The 17,185-nt window shown below is 44.9% G+C and overlaps 1 protein-coding gene across 4 annotated transcripts; it reads left to right on the forward strand.

Annotated features, from left to right (window-relative positions):
• Positions 1-493: 493 nt before the first annotated feature.
• LOC119249705 (zinc finger protein 717-like) lies at positions 494-16,074 on the forward strand. Of its 4 annotated transcripts, none has more exons than XM_054697369.1 (5): positions 494-632; positions 3,043-3,089; positions 12,271-12,397; positions 12,633-12,725; positions 13,645-16,073. In XM_054697369.1, exons 2-5 carry the CDS (start codon positions 3,075-3,077, stop codon positions 15,351-15,353), a joined length of 1,944 nt encoding a protein of 647 aa, XP_054553344.1. In that variant the 5' UTR covers positions 494-632; positions 3,043-3,074; the 3' UTR covers positions 15,354-16,073. The 4 variants fall into 4 exon arrangements, with proteins under 4 accessions (XP_054553344.1, XP_054553343.1, XP_054553342.1 ...); XM_054697368.1 differs by lacking the exon at positions 494-632 and adding an exon at positions 968-1,007; XM_054697367.1 differs by lacking the exons at positions 494-632; positions 3,043-3,089 and adding an exon at positions 9,220-10,201 and having other exon boundaries at positions 13,645-16,074.
• Positions 16,075-17,185: the final 1,111 nt, after the last annotated feature.

A 17,185-nucleotide genomic window follows, 5' to 3' on the forward strand; every position in this document is an offset into this window, starting at 1 on the left:
GGGGCTCCTATCTGCTTCTCTTGGGTAAGTTCCAACCTTGCAGATTTAGGTCCTTATCTGTAACAGTATTGGGGTCAGGTGGTGAACAATATCGCGCTCCCAGCATACCAAGAGGCTTCAGAGGGCAGTTGGGCTCAGTCAAAAGCACACGCACACACATACCCGTATCTGACATTTAATTGATAGCCTATCAATCCAATGGGACCCCACCAAGGGAGAGCACGGCATCACCCCGCGTCGGGCCCTGTGATGCGGGAGCCCTTCACCTGGAGGTCTTTAGGGGGGGAGCTGATGCCCCTTACTGTCACCCCTACCAGAATGGGGGCGCTGAGAAACACGGGGAGTCTCTCATCTCTGAGGCACCCCTTCCTGCTCCTGGCAGTGGAGCTGGAGGACCCGGGGTGTCTATGGGGAGAGAAGCCCGGCAGGTGTCACGTGGACAGAGGTGAGAGGGCAGAGACCCCGTGGGCGGGACTCTCGCGGGGCCGGGGGTTGGGGCAAGTCCTTCCACTCCAACGGGCCTCATCAGCCGCACCACGGGCCTTCCATCTAGTCCCCGAGGGCGGCTCCACTGATTTCGGAGCTTCGCTGCTCTCCCGCTCTTAGCTAATGGTCCTAGGAGCAGCGAAGAAGTGAGTCCGGAAACTCGCCTTCTTGGGGGGAAAAAAAATCCCCTCGTCTGCCACGCTGCCCTGGGCGAGGTGTAACCCTTCGTCTTCCAAGCCGCCGCGGACGCGCCCGTCGGCCCCCGTCTCCCTCCATCCCTTCAGGCGGCGGGGCCGGGGGCGGCCACCCGCGACGCACAAAGCGTCCCCACCGCGGGCCGGCGGCGCAGAGGCTTGTGGGAGATGTAGTCCGTGCTGCCGGGTGGGGCCCGTAAGAAAGCCTGGGCGGGCGCCTTCCCGCTTCCCTCTGCGCAGGCGCGGCCCGCCCCCGCCCTGCTCCGCCATCTTTCGGCGCCGCTGCGCTGGCCGCGGCCGGGCTTCCGCGGGGTCCGCGTCCCGAAGGTGTGTGTAGGGGGCGGTGGAGGGAGCCGCCCCCGGCGCTCGGAAACGGGGCGGGAGGGAGCGGGCCGGGGCGGGAGGGGCCTGCGCGCGGCTGTGTGGCGGGAGCCGGCGCGCCAGGGAGGCGGTGGGACCTTGGGCCCGCGGGCGGGCGGGGCAGGCCGGCCCTTGCTGCGCTTTTGCTGATGGACTTGCTCCGAAGGCGCTCGGCGCGGCTCGAGTGCTGGACGTGCCCGCTGCAGCGTCTGCAGCCGGCCGGTGGTGCCGAAGATTGCAGTCCAAGAAGGCAGGGACGCCTGCGAGGCGGCGTGGGTCTGCAGCGAGCGAGGTGCCGGTGGGCGCCTGCAGTTGGGGGTCTGCTCCGCCGGGGAGCGTCCTTGGCCCGGGGGGGACCCGCCGGGCCTGCAGGTCCGGCCGCTGTAAATCAGCGCGCTCGTAACTGGGGAGATGGCAGGATTCCTGCGGAGATCGCTGTGTGTGTGCGGACCTGCGCTTGCTACTGGCACTTGTGTTCATGTGATTTGGGGGTATCGCCTCAGGAGGTGAAGTGTGAGGACCCCTCATGCACGGTGTGGCTGCCTCACACCCCCTGATTTCCTTTTTCAGAGTTTGTGCAAGACCTGTTTCCAGGCACCTTCAGTTCTAGGCGGGATATTTGGTGTCTGGATGGTGTTCTGCTTTCTTTGGACAGGTGGCTGTTAGGACGTGAGAAAGGGCAGTTCAGACGTTGGGATAAGCTGCTTGGAGAACATCTCTGTGGCCTGAAGCCTCTAGATAGTGCTTAAGAGAGCAGGCGCAGAAGAATCGTAGAAATTCTGGAGAGGTCCTCGCTTTGCATTGTCAAGCAGTTATTGATAATCTGCCCAGTGTGAACATGATTTAGGTAATATTATCTCCTCCACAAGCTGTGAACGACTTTGTGATAGTGGAAGTTTGGTCCAGCCCTCAGGAGACTTGAGCTGGGCTTAGAGGAGTAGGCAAAGTGCAAGGAAAAGTTTTGTGGGCAGGGTCTTAAGAGGGCGTGGTCTGGCTTGACAAGGAACCTGTCACAGCTAAGAACCTGTGGCCATTCTTTATTAAGTAGGCGCTTATTTCTTTATTCTCCCTCAGTGTTTCCAGGACCTGACCGCTCCAAACTATCTCCAGTTTGGTATTAACTCTTGTTCTGCTGTGAATTATCTTCCTGGTGGTTTTGGGTGGCTTTGTCCAGGTATTTCTGCTTTATAAAGATTTAAAAAACAACGAACATGATTTGAGGCCTTAGGAGACATGCCAGGGTCACAGGGTTTGTATACCTGACACATGTTTGTTCTTGACATCATTTTTTGCAAACATGTTTTAGAAGGTCTTTCTTTAAACATGCCTATCCTTTAGCCCCAAATTTTTCAGTGAGTTATGTAAATTATGTAAACTCAAGGGGTTCATGATATAACTGTTTCCCACCTAATGTAATAATCTTGAAAATGATCACCTAAGTCTCTTCTCTATTTAAAACTGGAAGGTTAGATTGACTATGTATTCTGATCTGTGGGCAGTTGCTTAGTATGATTAGTACATGGTCTCTTAGTTCCAGCAACTTCACTGAAAAACTTGTTGTTTCTCAAAATTTCTGCATGTGGGTGTGAAGTTTTGTTAATTGTGTTTGGAATGTAATTCCCTCACATAATTTGTTACACACAAATCCCCAAATTAGTATGGGGATTTAGATCACTAACATTTCCAAGCTTTAAAAAAAACAAACAAACAAAAAAACCAGCACATCTATTTGTTTTTCTGAAAGATCTATGGTTACCATTTTGGGTTGGGTTTAGTTGGTTACTTCCTCTGCTCCAGTTGCTTGGATCACAAATAAGGCTGTGGTCCTCAGATGCCTTTTCTGAGCTGACTGGTATAAGATGACTTCATGGGCTGTTTTGGTGGTTTGTGTGGGCTGTTGGCTAAGCCTGTGCTTCTAATAGACCAGCCTCAGGTATCTACACAAGCTGATGATGTACAAGAAGTTAAACTCATTTGCCTTCTCTCCCTGCTCCATTTCCAGAGTCCTGTATGTATTTCTGAGAGCAGCAGGCAATGAAAAAATCTTTGGTGAGTTATTAATTTGGTTTTTTTCTTAGTTTGTTTTTTATGAAGATTCATATATTAAATTGGAAAAATGTAAAATTCTGCTTCAGTAAATACACATAAAGAAGATGAATGTGGCTTACAGAGATAGTCAGCTCATCCCTAGTCCAGGGTACACACACATTGGAGGCTGGTCTTTCTGATGCCAGGGCAGGTCAGACATGTTTGTTTCCTGATCAGAACAGATCCTTAGAAGACAGCATGCTGCATTTTCAGGGGACAGGGACACTTGCAGACACAGAAGTGTGAAAAAACAGTGTCTCCGTCTTCACATGCAGTGTCTCATTATAGTCTGAAAATAAACCCTCCCATCACTTTGTGGTAATAATGATTTTCTGAAGCTAAAGCACAACTTGGTAAGGGTTTTTTAGTATTGCTAAAATACTGTGATCTCAGGCAACTTTTGATTTTTTTTTAAAGATTTATTTTTATTTATTTATACAAGTCAGAAGCGCGGAAGGGTGAGAAAATTCACCAGAGCCAGAGTGGGGAACAGAACAGGCAGACTGACGGAACATACTGCTTCAGGCAACTTTTGGAAGGCCATGGTTGATACAGGGAGCAGATGGGAGCAAACTTGGAATATCTGAGGCTTGGCTCAACCCCTGGTTCTGAAATCTACCTGTGCCGTTCTCAGCCAGTCTGTATATGCGTGTTGTGCAGGAGATTGCTCCGCTATGTTTTAGAGCGATTGTTTCCAGTGCAGGTTTGTACCTTCACCTACTCCGTGTTTCTTAAAGCACAGCATCAGCCCAAGCTACATCAGTGACTGTTGTCTCCACTTTGCTCCACTTTGTGTGCTTCATCATCTGCAAGTACTTCTCCTTTAGCTTCTGTCTCTGCCTGTCTGATGATGTCTTGTTTCCCTCAATTCTTGTGGTCTTCTGCTCCTGCGCCCAGAGCTCATCCTAGAGTCCAGGTCTGGGCTCCTTGCTCACACTGCGCTTCTCCCTGACTGATCACCCTCTATGCTTTGCAGTCCCAAGTGTTTCCCTTTAGGTTGGGCTCCCTCCCCAACTTTTCTTTTCTTTTTTTTTTTCATGTAGAAGAACTGGGGTGCAGGCCAGAGGTGTGGGGGTAGGAGTGAGAGGATTCACCAGAGACAGGGTAGCAGAACAGGCGGATTGACCCAAGTACACTGCTGAGGAGAGCAGTGGGGAGAAAGGAGAGGTCTGCTATACCATGTGGGTCAGCTCCCTAGCCAGGGATCGAATTCAGGCCATAGTGGTGATAATGTTATAGGGCAGGGAGAGGGGCAGCCCAAACCTCGCACACCTGCCTATTCTACATGGGTTCTGCCATCCGCCGCATCAACACAAAACATATGAGACTTAAATGGGAAGGAACTTTAATACAATTAGGAAACAATACAGGTAAGGCAAAGAGTCTAGTTTCTAAATGAAGCACCCAAAGTTACCCGTCCCCTCGTGGGTAAAAGTCCATCCATATGGGATTGGCCCAGAACAAGGCCCCAAAGCCTGCCATAAGTCTAAAGCATCTTCCAGTGGGGACCCACAGAAAAGGGTCAGAAACAACCAGACAATCCCGGAAGGAAAAGAGCAAAATCAACATCAAGATTAAAGCTGCCATGGTCACCTCCCCACGGGTCTCACCCACATCTGTGTCACCCAGTCCACGACCAAAAGACAAGCCCAGTTTCTTCACGTGTCTCTAGGTTCCATGTGCCTCCTCCAGGGCTCCTTCTGGCTCCATCCTGCTTCCTTCCTCAGTCTCTTCTGCAGCTTCTTCTCTTCCTGCTCAGCTCCACCCTTCCTGGGGTGGGGCAGGGAACCTCCCCCTTTCCTGGGGACCACCCTGTTACAATAACGCTGACACTTAACCTCTAGGCCATCAGGGAGGGGCCCCGCTCCCCAGCTTTACCTTCACAGCTGTACCTCCCTATTGAGTGCTTCTCTGTACCTGTCCAGAAGGAACCTCAGCTCAACAGATGGAAAATGAAAACGCCTTTCCCTCCTTACATACAGTACTGCTTCCTACTAGCTAGTGGTTCAAACCACAAGAGGGGCTTTCTCCTGAACTCCTCGCTCTCTTTCCCTTAATGTGGTCTAATGAATGTTCTGCTGCTTTCTTTGTTCTTGAGTATTACATAATGTCTGCATTGGTGCTCACAGCAAATACAGTAACTTTCCCTTTTCTTTTTTTTTTTTTTTTTTTTTTAATAGAGGCATTTATTTATTTATTTATTTGTTTGTTTGTTTGTTTGTTTGTTTATACATGCACTGGGTACAGTCAGAAGCGCGGGAGGGTGAGAGAACCCACCAGAGCCAGAGTGGGGAGCAGAGCAGGCAGAAGGACCGAAGTACACTGCTGAGGGGAGCAGCGGGCAGCAGGAGAGGTCTGCGCGCCATGTGGGACCCTCCTCTGGTGGCCGGGGAGCAGCCGGGGATCGAACCGACGCCGCAGAGGCCACGGGCAGCTTCGCAACCCAGCGCTCAACCGCTGCGCCACCGGGGAGGCCCAGTAACTTTCCCTTTTCCATTTGAATTCTCATTCTGGGCAAATCTTAAGGATGTGGGGTTTGCTCAGTGATCAGGCTCTGTGCCTCCTAACCTGTCCTGCTCGTCAGTGGGATTAGGGACAGCTGCCAGCGGGAGTGGGGACAGTTGAAGGAGCCCAGGGGGAAGAGGCACTCAGGAGTTAAACATGTTTGCACAGGGCGAAGACAAAGATACATTGAGGATAAAAATAAGGAGCTCAGATTTGTATCATGTCTCGCTTTTATTATTTTAACATAGCATGTTATTTGGGGACCTCCCTGGTGGCCTAGGGGTTAAAGTCTCAGTGCTATCAGGCTATCACCAGCCATTGCAGCGTGAGTTCGATTCCCATCCAGGGAGCTGACCGACGTGTCTCCCCACTGCTCCCCTCAGCAGTGTGTTTCAGTAGATCCTGCACCTCTGGACAAGACTCCAGTTCTTGTATGCATAAATAAAAATAAATGTTTTTTTTTTAAAAAAAACATGTTATTTGGCATTTATCATACACTTGTACATTGCATGTGTAAACTATATAATTAGGTCAGCAAGTCTGTCTGTATTTTTTAAAATACATTTATTTCTAGCTCTAAAATGCCTAGTAGTGTTTTCAGACTCTTTCATGTACTGTGTTTAATTTTTCTGCTCTTTGAACTAATCAGTTAAAATTTAATCAGGAAAAATGCATGGATGCATCAATCACAACTGTGATTTACGACTGGGATTCTGGTTAATAGTCAGTTATTTTTCATCATGAGAAAGTTTAGACAGTCTGTAATTGTTCATCTTAATCATTTTCATACATAATTCATTGATGTTTAGTATGTTCACAGTGGTGTTTAAACATCACTACCATCTATCTTAATGTTTTTTCATCTTCCCAAATGAGGCTCTGTGCTCACTGAACACTGACTCTATTTTCTCTGCTCTCATGGCCCCTGACAACCACCATTGTTCTTTCTGCCTCGGTGAATTTGACTGCTCTCATAGGTGGAACCATGTAGTATCTTTTTCTTTTCTGACTGACCTGTTTCACTTAGCATGATGTCTTTAGTGTTCACCATGTTGCACGTGTGCCAAAATTTTATTTCCTTTTTATGTCTCCATATTCCATTCCATTTTCACACCACATTTCATCAGCAGCTGCCTGGCTTGCATCTAACTTTTGGCTGAAATGGATAGTGCTAGTGTGGGCATGTTTGTGCAGGTAACATTTTGAGTTCCCTCTTTCACTTGGGCGTATACCAAGAAGTGGAGTTATTGGCTCATGTTGTAATTCTATGCTGAGATTTTTTTCAGAAACTACCATGTTATCTTCCCTGCTGGCTGTGCTGTTTTATGGTCCCACTAACAGTGCACAAGGGTTTGTTCTTTCTTTTTATTATTACAGCTATCCTCATGAGTATAAAATCTTATCTCACTGTGCTTTTGATTTGCTTTTCTGAAATGACTAGCAGTGTTGAACAAAAGCAGTTTTTTACATATGTGCCAATTAGTATATCTTCCATTTAGTAATGTCTATTCCAGTCCTTTACCCTTATTTATTTATTTATTTATTTATTTATTTATTTATTTTTTACATTTAAAGAGCAGGTTTATTAGGGAAACAGAAAGGGACAGGTTTTGCTAAGAGAGGCCTGCATGGTTGCAGGCGGGCGGCTTTGAGGAGAGTGACCTCTGCTGAGGGATGTCAGTGAAGAGAAGCCCCTGCAGGTACAGGTCACTGGCAACCAGAAAGCTGCTTTCCTGCAGAGGGAGAGAGTTGGTAAGAAGAGGCACCTGCATAGTCACAGGTGGGCAGTGGGAGTGTTGCCTACCCTTTTTTAAAGGACACATTATACTAGTTTACTATTCTCAGCATGATTGAGTGGCAGGTACAGGGACTTCAGTATCCTCCCTGCCACATACACATTTCCTCCCTCATATCGACTTCATCCCAACCAGGGTGGTATGTCTGTTGCAATTCATGAACTGACATTTACGTTATTATAACCTCATGTCCATGGTTTACATTATGATTTACTATTGGTATTGTTTATTGGTTTGGAAAAATGTGCAGTGATACTTATCCTTCCCTGCCTGATCGCCCCTGGCAACAGTGATGTTTTCCTGTCTCTCTAGTTTTGCCTTTCCTGGCATGTCTTAGTTAGAATCATACATTATGTAGCCATTTCAAATTGGTGTCTTTGACTTATTAACATAACTTTAAGTGTCCTCCCTGTTTCTCTGATTTGACAGTTCATTTATTATTAGCAGTCAGTAATGTTTCATTGTCTGGATGAATTACACTTCACCCTTTCATTGATATATTAGAGGACATTGTGCTTGCTTCCAGTTTTGGCAGTCAAGAATAGAACTGCTTTTAACATCCATGTGCTGGTTTTCATGTAGCTGTAAGTTTTCAAATCCTTTGGGTAAGTACCAGAAACATGGTATTATAATTGGGTCGTGAAGGAAAAGAGTATTAACTTTTGAAGATGGTACCAAATTGTCTTCTAAAGGGGCTCTACACAGTGATACTTTGCTTTGGTGTCTTAGCATTTTTATTGGTTCCTCAAGTGTTTACTAGTGTGTACTGCGATGCATTCAAGTAGTACTGGTCTAGTTCACTCAAAATATCGGGACCTTCCAGTGGAGAAATTCATTTTATGGCCCTGATCACTGGTCCTTTCTGATGCCTATATTTGCGCATCAAGTCTACATACATTGGGTCCACTATATGTGTTATAGTTTTTTTTTTGTTTTTTTGGTTTTTTTGTGGGACCCTTGCCGGTGGCCGGGGATCGAACTGGTGCTGTAGAGGCTGTGGGCAGCCTTACAACCCAGCGCTCAACTGCTGGGCCACCAGGGGAGGCCCATAGTTTTTTTTTTAAGCAATCATACTTGTTGTAAAAAAAAAATAAAGATAAATATATAATCCCTTATTTTTAACCACTATTGATTCTTTGTATACATCCTAATGACTGTCCTTCTGCTTAGAAAATGTCCTTTCGCCTGTTGTAGGACAGACTTCTGATGACAGTTATCTTAGTTTTTGCTTATCTGAAACTGTCTTGATTTTACCTTCCATTTTTAATGTGGTTTCTCAGTATGGGATCATGGATTGAAAGATACTCCCTTTACAGATGTTTCTCCATTGTTTCTGGTATGAAGTCATCCATCATTCACATGTGGTTTACTCATATGTTCTCTCTTCCCTCCGGCTGCATTCAGGATCTCTTTTTCTCTGGACTGCGTTAGTTTGGGATATGGGTAGAATAGTTTACTAACCCTAACCCCTAAACCCTAACCCAGCGTCCAAGAGGCTTGCACAGCAGAGGCGTGCGTTATCCTTTTCTCTGGCCTCAGGGTGATGGAAGACCAGAAATAGTCCTGGTTCTGTGACAAGAGGTGAAACTGCAATGAACCAAGTGCCAGCTCGTAAAGATTTTTCAGAAGGGGTGGTCATCCCAGCCACTGACATCTGGGCAGATTCTGTCATCTCACTGCAGCGCTGAAAATGAGTGGCTATGGGCAACCCCCCCCCCCCGTGGCGCAGCGGTTGAGCGCTGGGTTGCGAAGCTGCCCGCAGCCTCTGCAGCGCCGGTTTGATCCTCGGCCGCCAGGCAAGGGTCCCACATGGTGCACAGACCTCTCCTGCCACCCGCTGCTCCCCTCAGCAGTGTACTTCGTCAGTCTGCCTGCTCTGCTCTCCCCTCTGGCTCTGGTGAATTCTCTCACCCTCCCGTGCTTCTGACGGTACCCAGTCCTTGTATTAATAAATAAATAAATCTTTAAAAAAAAAAAATAAGTGGCCAGTGGTGCCTCCGTGTTTCTGTCTTTCCCACGTGTGCCTCAGCTCCCCATCCCTGGGGGGATGCGGTTCCCTCTAGGTGGTACTTTCCTCTCAAAGGCCTGGATACCACTGTGGCTCCAGAGACCTGTGACCTTGGAAGACCAGTTTTCTGCCGTCTCCATACTCAGTATATAAGGGTAGAGCATGGGCAGGATAAGCACACAATTTTCTCATTTGAAAAAGGAAATAATAAGGAAAAGGATCACTGGGAGTATCCTTGCATGGCAATCTGGCAGTCCTGTAATTACCCAATGAGGTTTCTCAGAGGCTTCTATCTGGGAGTGGGAAACCTTTGAAAAGCCCTGCATTCTGTACCCTGCTAGAGCCCACCTTTTTCCCCGGACCATCCTTCCTTCCTTCTTGTCTACACTGGCCTCATTAGGTGAAAACCTTTTATAATGTACACTTTTCAGAAGGATGTCCACTCCAGGGCAGAGTAGGTTATACCAGCCTTTATTCCCCCCAGTTTGTCAGCTTCTAGGGGCAAAATGGTCCTGAAGGCCTCAAGAGTCCAGTTAAGAACCTAAAGAAAGTTGGATCAGAAGAATGGAGAAGAACCGCATGGAAAGGACAACCTGGGAGATCCCAAAATCCCCAGCGGCCGGCTCAGCAGAGGCCCACAGTTGGCTTTTCTGTTGAGGAGTCCGTGGCAGCTGGCAACTTCTCTCATGGTGGATCTCGTGGTGTTCATCAGGGCCACTCAAGCAGCCTGCTATGAAGCGAACACAGGAGTTTTCATCGCTGATGTAAGCAGTGGTGCCACTGCTGCAGGGCCCCTGGAGCAATGCTGTCATGCCCCTCTGCAAGAGGAGCTGTTTGTGTCCTGCCTGTGACCTGGCTGCCATCAGTTCTCCCAGCATCCATCCCACACCCAGCGCTTCACTGGGCCATGGGTCCTGCAGTGCCTGACAATTCTGTTTCAAGGAAGTTCAGCAAGCTGCAAGAAAAAACAGACAATTCAGCAAAAGCAAGGAAAGTGCATTAACTAAACCCAGAGTCAGTGGAGATAGAAATTATAACAAACTATCAAGTAGATATGGAAACTACAGTAGAAATTATCAACAGCATACCTGATTCAGAGGAAAGGATCTGTAAACTCAAAGCTCCATCTTTTCATTTTATTTATTTTTATTTTTTTTAATTTAAATTTTATTTTTATATTCCCCATACAATTACATCATTTAAAAATAATACAGAGAAGAATAAGGGATAACTGGGCCTCCCTGGTGGCCTAAAGGTTGTCTCAGTGCTCTCGTCTCTAGGGCCTCAGTTTGATCCCCTGCCAGGGAGCTGACCCACATGGCGCAGCAGACCTCTCCTGTCTCCCCGCTGCTCCCCTCAGAGGTGGATTGCAGTGGATCCACCTGTTCTGTTCCCCACTCTGTCTCGGCTGAATCCTCTCATCCCCTGCACTACTGGCTTGTATCCCAGATCTTCTACCCAAAAATAAAAATAAATAAAAACAAATTATAAAATTAAATAAAAATTAAAAGTAATTTAAAAAAAAAGAAAAAGGGAAAACGAAAGAGTGAACATGTGAATTAAGGGCCACTGTCAAGTTTGACAATATTTGCATCATATTAATCCCTCAGAGAAAAAAGAAAGGGATGAGAACTTTCTGAATCAGAGGAGAGATGAGGATTTCCAGGTGCAATAACCTTTTAAGTTCCATTCATAGTCAACCCCAATAAGATTCACTGAGAACTTTATTAACACTATGTATCAGTTGCTAGTTGGACATCCCCAGATAAGGGAGAGCAGAAACTTCAAACCGAACTGCAGCAACTTGTGCCCATCACACTTGGTCTGTTTTCCCAGTTTCAGATTGCAGTATCCACGCAGCTGGTCACGCAGACAGCTTGATAGTAAATCATGCCCTTCCCCCTTCTGGCACAAATTAGTACCAAATTCTGTTTCTCCTTTTTCTTTTTCTCTGTTTTAGAAATGGCCCCCTGTTCTGTTTTCCTTTTCTTCTGTTATCTCAGTGTAAGTGTTCATTCTCCTGGATTCTCCCAAAGCCCTTCTCAGCCTACGTGGAGTTGACTGTTGAATGCAGATTCATTCATGTAACATCTCAATTTAACTGACCCTCATTATTTACACCCTGTGGTTTAGGAAGTATGCTGTGTTAGCTCTGGGGTGGAAATACACAATGTCCAGGAAATATTAGAATGCGTGTGTACATTTATTTTGTAGGTTATTATAAAATATGTCCATATATTTTTCATGGAATTAGGTAACATTAAATGCAGAATAACTTCATAATCAGTTATCTGCATAACTTTCATGTCTGTATTTCTCATCACATCCCAGGACCACTTACTGGCACTGAGAATGATATTTGGGGTTCCAAATATAGCTGTTCTTCATGCCCTCACGTCTTGAATTCTTCTGTTGCCTCAAATTCATGAAAACACGTGGTTCACATGGAGGATCTTAACATCTTTGCATCTTTAGGGAATTGCAATCAGAGTACAGAGTGCCATTTTCCCCATTTTAACATAGATCTACTATACTTTTCCAGTTATGTGTTCATACTTATATCTCTAAAACCAAATTATTAGCTACTTACGGTGCAGGACTTTGTTCATTTTTTTATTGTTACTAGCTAGGCAATTTCAGATATGTAAGGGAAAGTGTAATAGTTCTTTTAGGAACTAGTAAATTAATAGTGTTAGTATATTTCTTCCATGATGTCTCTTTTCCCTGAAATATAGAATAAAAAGCATGTTGTATTTTGTAAAACACACAGAGAAGAGTCTTGTTCTTCTGACTCAGGTTGGTATGTAGAGTTGAGGAGATGGTGCCATTACAGGGGATGGTGACCTTTGAGGACGTGGCCGTGGCCTTCACCTGGGAGGAGTGGCAGGACCTGGACGACGTTCAGAGGACCCTCTACAGGGACGTGATGCTGGAGACCTACAGTAGCCTGGCATCCCTAGGTGAGCCAAACGGCCCTGTCCCTGCCGAGTGCAAGCACTGTTTTCTTTATTGGCAACTATGCTACTGTTTATAAACTTAAGACTTTGGGTTTATGATTTCAGGCCAGGAATAATGTGAGTTTTTAACCCTCTAATAAAAGGTTCTAATTAGCCCTTCTATGTACAACTCTTAAACTCTGCTGCTGTTGTTGCTCTTCAAATGGCATGCTACATAAGCCATTGTTCTCATTAACAGGGCACTGCGTGACCAAACCTGAGGTGATCATCAGGTTGGAGCAAGGAGCAGAGCCATGGACTTTAGAAGGGCCCCGACATGAGAGGCTGTCAGGTCAGTCAGTGCCTACGAGACATAAGTGGAAAGCCCAGCAGAGGCTCACTACATTGAACAATTTTTCTTTTCTTTTTTTTTTTTTTAAAAAGATTTATTTATTTATGCATACAAGAGTTGGGGTACAGGCCAGATGTGGGGGGGATGAGAGGATTCACCAGAGACAGAGTGGGGAGCAGAACAGACAGATCTACTGAAGTACACTGGCTGAGGGGAGCAGCGGGCGAGTCACGAGAGGTCTGCTGCACCATGTGGGTAGCTCCCTCGCCAGGGATCGAACTTGTGCTGCAGAGACTGTGGATAGCTTCATAGGTTGCGTCTAAACCCCTTGCACCACCAGGGAGGCCCAGGATGGAGCTATTTTTCAGCAATGTATTTCCTTAAGTCCAAAGGTTAGGACAGAAGCTAGTGATGTGTTTAATTGGGAATATGCCATGATTTGGCATTTCCATGTCTATTACATTTTTTTACACGATTAGACAGGAAAAATATCATAAAATCAATGCCATTTTGTTTTAGCTTATGTGCTGCTGAGCCAGAAAGAAAATTCTTTGCCTTTATATCAGCATTCCATGGAAATGCTTAGGTTTTTGTTTTTGTTTTTTTTTTAAGATTTATTTTATTTATACAAGAGCCGGGGTACAGGCCAGATGCGCGGAAGGGTGAGAGGATTCGCCAGAGACAGAGTGGGGAACAGAACAGGCAGACTGACAAAATACACTGCTGAGGAGTGCAGCGGGTGAGACGGGAGAGGTCTGCTCACCATGTGGGTTGCTCTGAGGCTAGCAGGAATCGAACCTGCACTGCAGAGGCCGTGGACAGTGTCATAGCGCTGCGCTGAATCACCTGTGCCACCTCCATGAGGGAGGCCCGCTTAGATATTTTTTGATACATATGGTTATTTTTTATCTCACTTTAGATATCCAGGCTGTGGATGATGTGATTGAGATCAACCAGAAAAACCAGAGCAGACATTCGTGGCAAATTGAAGCCACCACCAACAAAACATCAACTAAGGAGAGAACTGACTTAGGAAAAACATTTAATTTGAGCTCAATCCATATTTCAAGACTGATGACAAATTATGAAACCTATTCGGGAATAACACCTCAGGAGTTGACTGCAAATGAGAACATATTTCTTCCTGGTGACCCTGATGTGATTCATGCTGGAGAGAAACCTGAGGGCCGGAATACAGCTGCAAAGTCCCTCCAATATCCTGAGAATCCTGGTTTTCATCGGGTGATTCAAACTCTACAACAGCCTTTTGAATTTATTGGACCAAAGAAAACCTTCAACAAGGATGCAATCTTTACACACACTTTACACACACTCCCACACACTCTTGTGGGAAACACTACCTGTAAATATAATGAATTTGGGAAAGTCTTTGATAAATCAGTCCTCATTGGCCAAGAGACAACTAATATTGGGGACACTCAGTACAGATGGAACAAATGGGATAAAACCTTTTCTGAGAAACCAACACAGCTGAACCTTCATAGAGCTTTTTTCCTGGAGGAACACCATAAATCTAATCAAAGTGGGAATAATCTCAGTAAGAAGTTATACCTCACTCAGTTCCAGAGATCTCAGTTAGGAAAGAAACCTTTTGACTGTAACGTACTGGGCAAAACTTTCTATAAAATATCTAATCTTAATAAACATAAAATAAGTGCTAGAGAGAAATCCTACAAATGTGTAGATTGTAGGAAAACTTTCTACTGCAAATCAGACCTCACTGTGCATCAGAGGACGCACACAGGAGAGAAACCTTATGAGTGCAAAGAATGTAGGAAAAGTTTCTCACAGAAGTCAGCTCTAACACTACATCAGAGAATTCACACAGGAGAGAAACCCTATGAATGTAAAGAGTGTAGGAAAAGTTTCTCGCAGAAGTCTGCACTCACTGTACATGAGCGAACTCACACAGGTCATAAACCCTATGAATGTAAAGAATGCAGGAAAACATTCTACAATAAATCAGGCCTTACGGTACATGAAAGAACTCATACAGGCGAGAAACCCTATGAATGTAAAGAATGTAAGAAACCTTTCACCCAGAAGTCATCCCTCACTATACATCAGCGAATTCACACAGGAGAGAAACCTTATGAGTGTAAAGAATGTAGGAAAACTTTCTACTACAAGTCTGCCCTCAGTTATCATCAAAGAACTCACACAGGAGAGAAACCTTATGAGTGTAAAGAATGTGGGAAAACTTTCTACTGGAAGTCAGTCTTTAATAGACACAACAGAACTCACACAGGAGAGAAACCCTATGAATGTAAAGATTGTAGGAGATCTTTCTATCATAAGTCAGCTCTCACTGTACACCAGAGAATTCACACAGGAGAGAAACCATTTGAATGTAAAGAATGTATGAAATCTTTTTACCAGAAATCTGCCCTCACTGTACACCAGAGAATTCACACAGGAGAGAAACCCTATGAATGTGAAGAATGTAGGAAAAGTTTCTACCAGAAGTCAGACCTTAGTAAACATCAGAGAAGTCATATAGGAGTGAAACCCTATGAATGTAAAGAATGTAGAAAAACCTTCTCCTGTAAGACAAATCTCACTCTACATCAGGAAAGTCATACAGGAGAGAAAGTCCTATGCATGTAAAGAATGTAGGAAAACTTTCTCCCGGAACCAGTCCTTGAGAGTTTCCAGGAAATTCACACAGGAGTTTCACCTGTATCATCTATGATGATACAGAATAAAAATGTTCTTCACATGTCAGTCTAGTGTAAATTAGGAAATCATGCATGGGAATTATATGATGGAGACTTAACTTGTTCACAAAATGTATTCTTGTTGGTAAACTGCCTTTCTCAGCCTCCCTTTACCATGGTTAGGCCCTGGAACTTAGCTCTGACCAGGAGAATATGAAAACAAGGGATGGCAAAAAATATGTGCATTCTCCCAGCTTTTTTATTCCCTTTGGTTTGTCTTGGGAGCCATCAGATGAGGACTGCCCCCTAATGTAAGCCAGGATCAAGGATTAGGGAGAGCAGTCTTCCAGATTCTACCTCAACAATCTCCATTTATACTTTTCTTCGGACTGAGAAATAAATACTTGGTATGTTAAGCCCTTCCATGTGTGATTTGTTTACAACATAACCAGTTCATTGTGGGCAATTTTCTTGATCAATTTGGGACAAACGTGTAGAAAATTCACCCAGGAAAGAGCTGTATTCACGTTTTTCACCCTCAAATTAATTGATGGAAAAGTCAAGTCTAAGCAAGAATTGAATGAGTATAAAGTGAAGCCTTATAAAGATCTTTGATTTGCCAGTTTCCAACATAATGCTACCTTCATGCATTTCAGAGTCTATAATGAATCTTAATTTGGATGAAAATTTTCAGAAAGAAATATTTTCCATTCTGTTGAAATTTTTCTTAAAGTCTTGAGTACATTTCTCAAAATCTTGATTTTGCCTCCAAGGGAACGTGTTGTCCTGCTAGTAGTGTCATTTTTATGTTTCTGTTGTTCACAACAGTTCAAGGACCCATGAAGATTCTAAGGGGTAGAGAAATAGACTCTATCGCAATGGGAGTATTGCAAGAGTACATTACGAAAAAGCATATGGAATGGAAAATATTATGTGACCATTTTTGGAAGTTACTGAATGACACACTACTTTATGACCATGGAGTTCACATAATTCCACATGCAGCTATGCCCTCTTCTGTTGTATCGGTAACAAAAATGGTTGAGTTAGCAGACCCACACTCTACAAATACTCCCAAAGATCTCAATTTATAAGGCTGTTGTCTCAAAATCTAGTATCTTGTGATTTATGTCTGTGTACACATAAGGATCTTTGAGCTTAGTTACTTGTGTGTGGTTACTTTGAAGATGTGTTCCCCAAAGTGACCAGTTACCTAACTTGCCCACACTCAACCTGCAATGGTAGTATGCAAAGTTGACATCTGTGACACTGTCAAATGCAGCTAGAGAGCTTTCATAAAGATACTACATTAACTTTCTTATGAACCAGGCTAAAGACCTTTTGAATGACGGACCAAGCGCAATTGTATTAAGAAACCAATCAAGGGCCTCCCTGGTGGTGCAGGGTTAAAGTCTCAGCGCTATCAAAATATCGCCAGCCGCTGCGGCCTGAATTCAATCCTGGCCAGGGAGCTGACCCACATAGCACAGTGGACCTCTCCTCTCTCCCCCGCAGCTCCCCTAAGCAGTGTATTTCAGTAAATCTGTGTGGTCTGTTTGTCTCTGGTGAAGCCTCACCCTCCGGTGCCTCCTGCTTACATCCCAGTTCTTGTATGCATAAATAAATAAGAAAACATCAAGAAAACAATTTTTTTGAGAAGTGTTTGGAGTCATGAGCAGTGAATGAGTCAGAAGTTAGAACCAGTCGGTTGCATTTTGATCCTTTCTAGAGGACAAGCAACCAATTTTGTGTAGCAAAAAATCAGTTCAACTTGTTAACAGT

The sequence above is a fragment of the Talpa occidentalis genome, unplaced genomic scaffold (assembly GCF_014898055.3).
Source record: "Talpa occidentalis isolate TD23 unplaced genomic scaffold, MPIMG_talOcc4v2.1 talOcc4.17, whole genome shotgun sequence".
NCBI classification, from domain to species: Eukaryota; Metazoa; Chordata; class Mammalia; order Eulipotyphla; family Talpidae; genus Talpa; species Talpa occidentalis.

What these genes read in the sequence shown, in the direction of transcription:
- LOC119249705 (XM_054697367.1), top strand. Translation starts at nt 10,124, where the DNA reads ATGGTGGATCTCGTGGTGTTCATCAGGGCCACTCAAGCAGCCTGCTAT. An exon ending in CAGGAGTTTTCATCGCTGAT is followed by an intron (nt 10,202 to 12,270) that starts GTAAGCAGTGGT and finishes GTGCCATTACAG; the next exon opens with GGGATGGTGACCTTTGAGGA. An exon ending in CAGTAGCCTGGCATCCCTAG is followed by an intron (nt 12,398 to 12,632) that starts GTGAGCCAAACG and finishes TCTCATTAACAG; the next exon opens with GGCACTGCGTGACCAAACCT.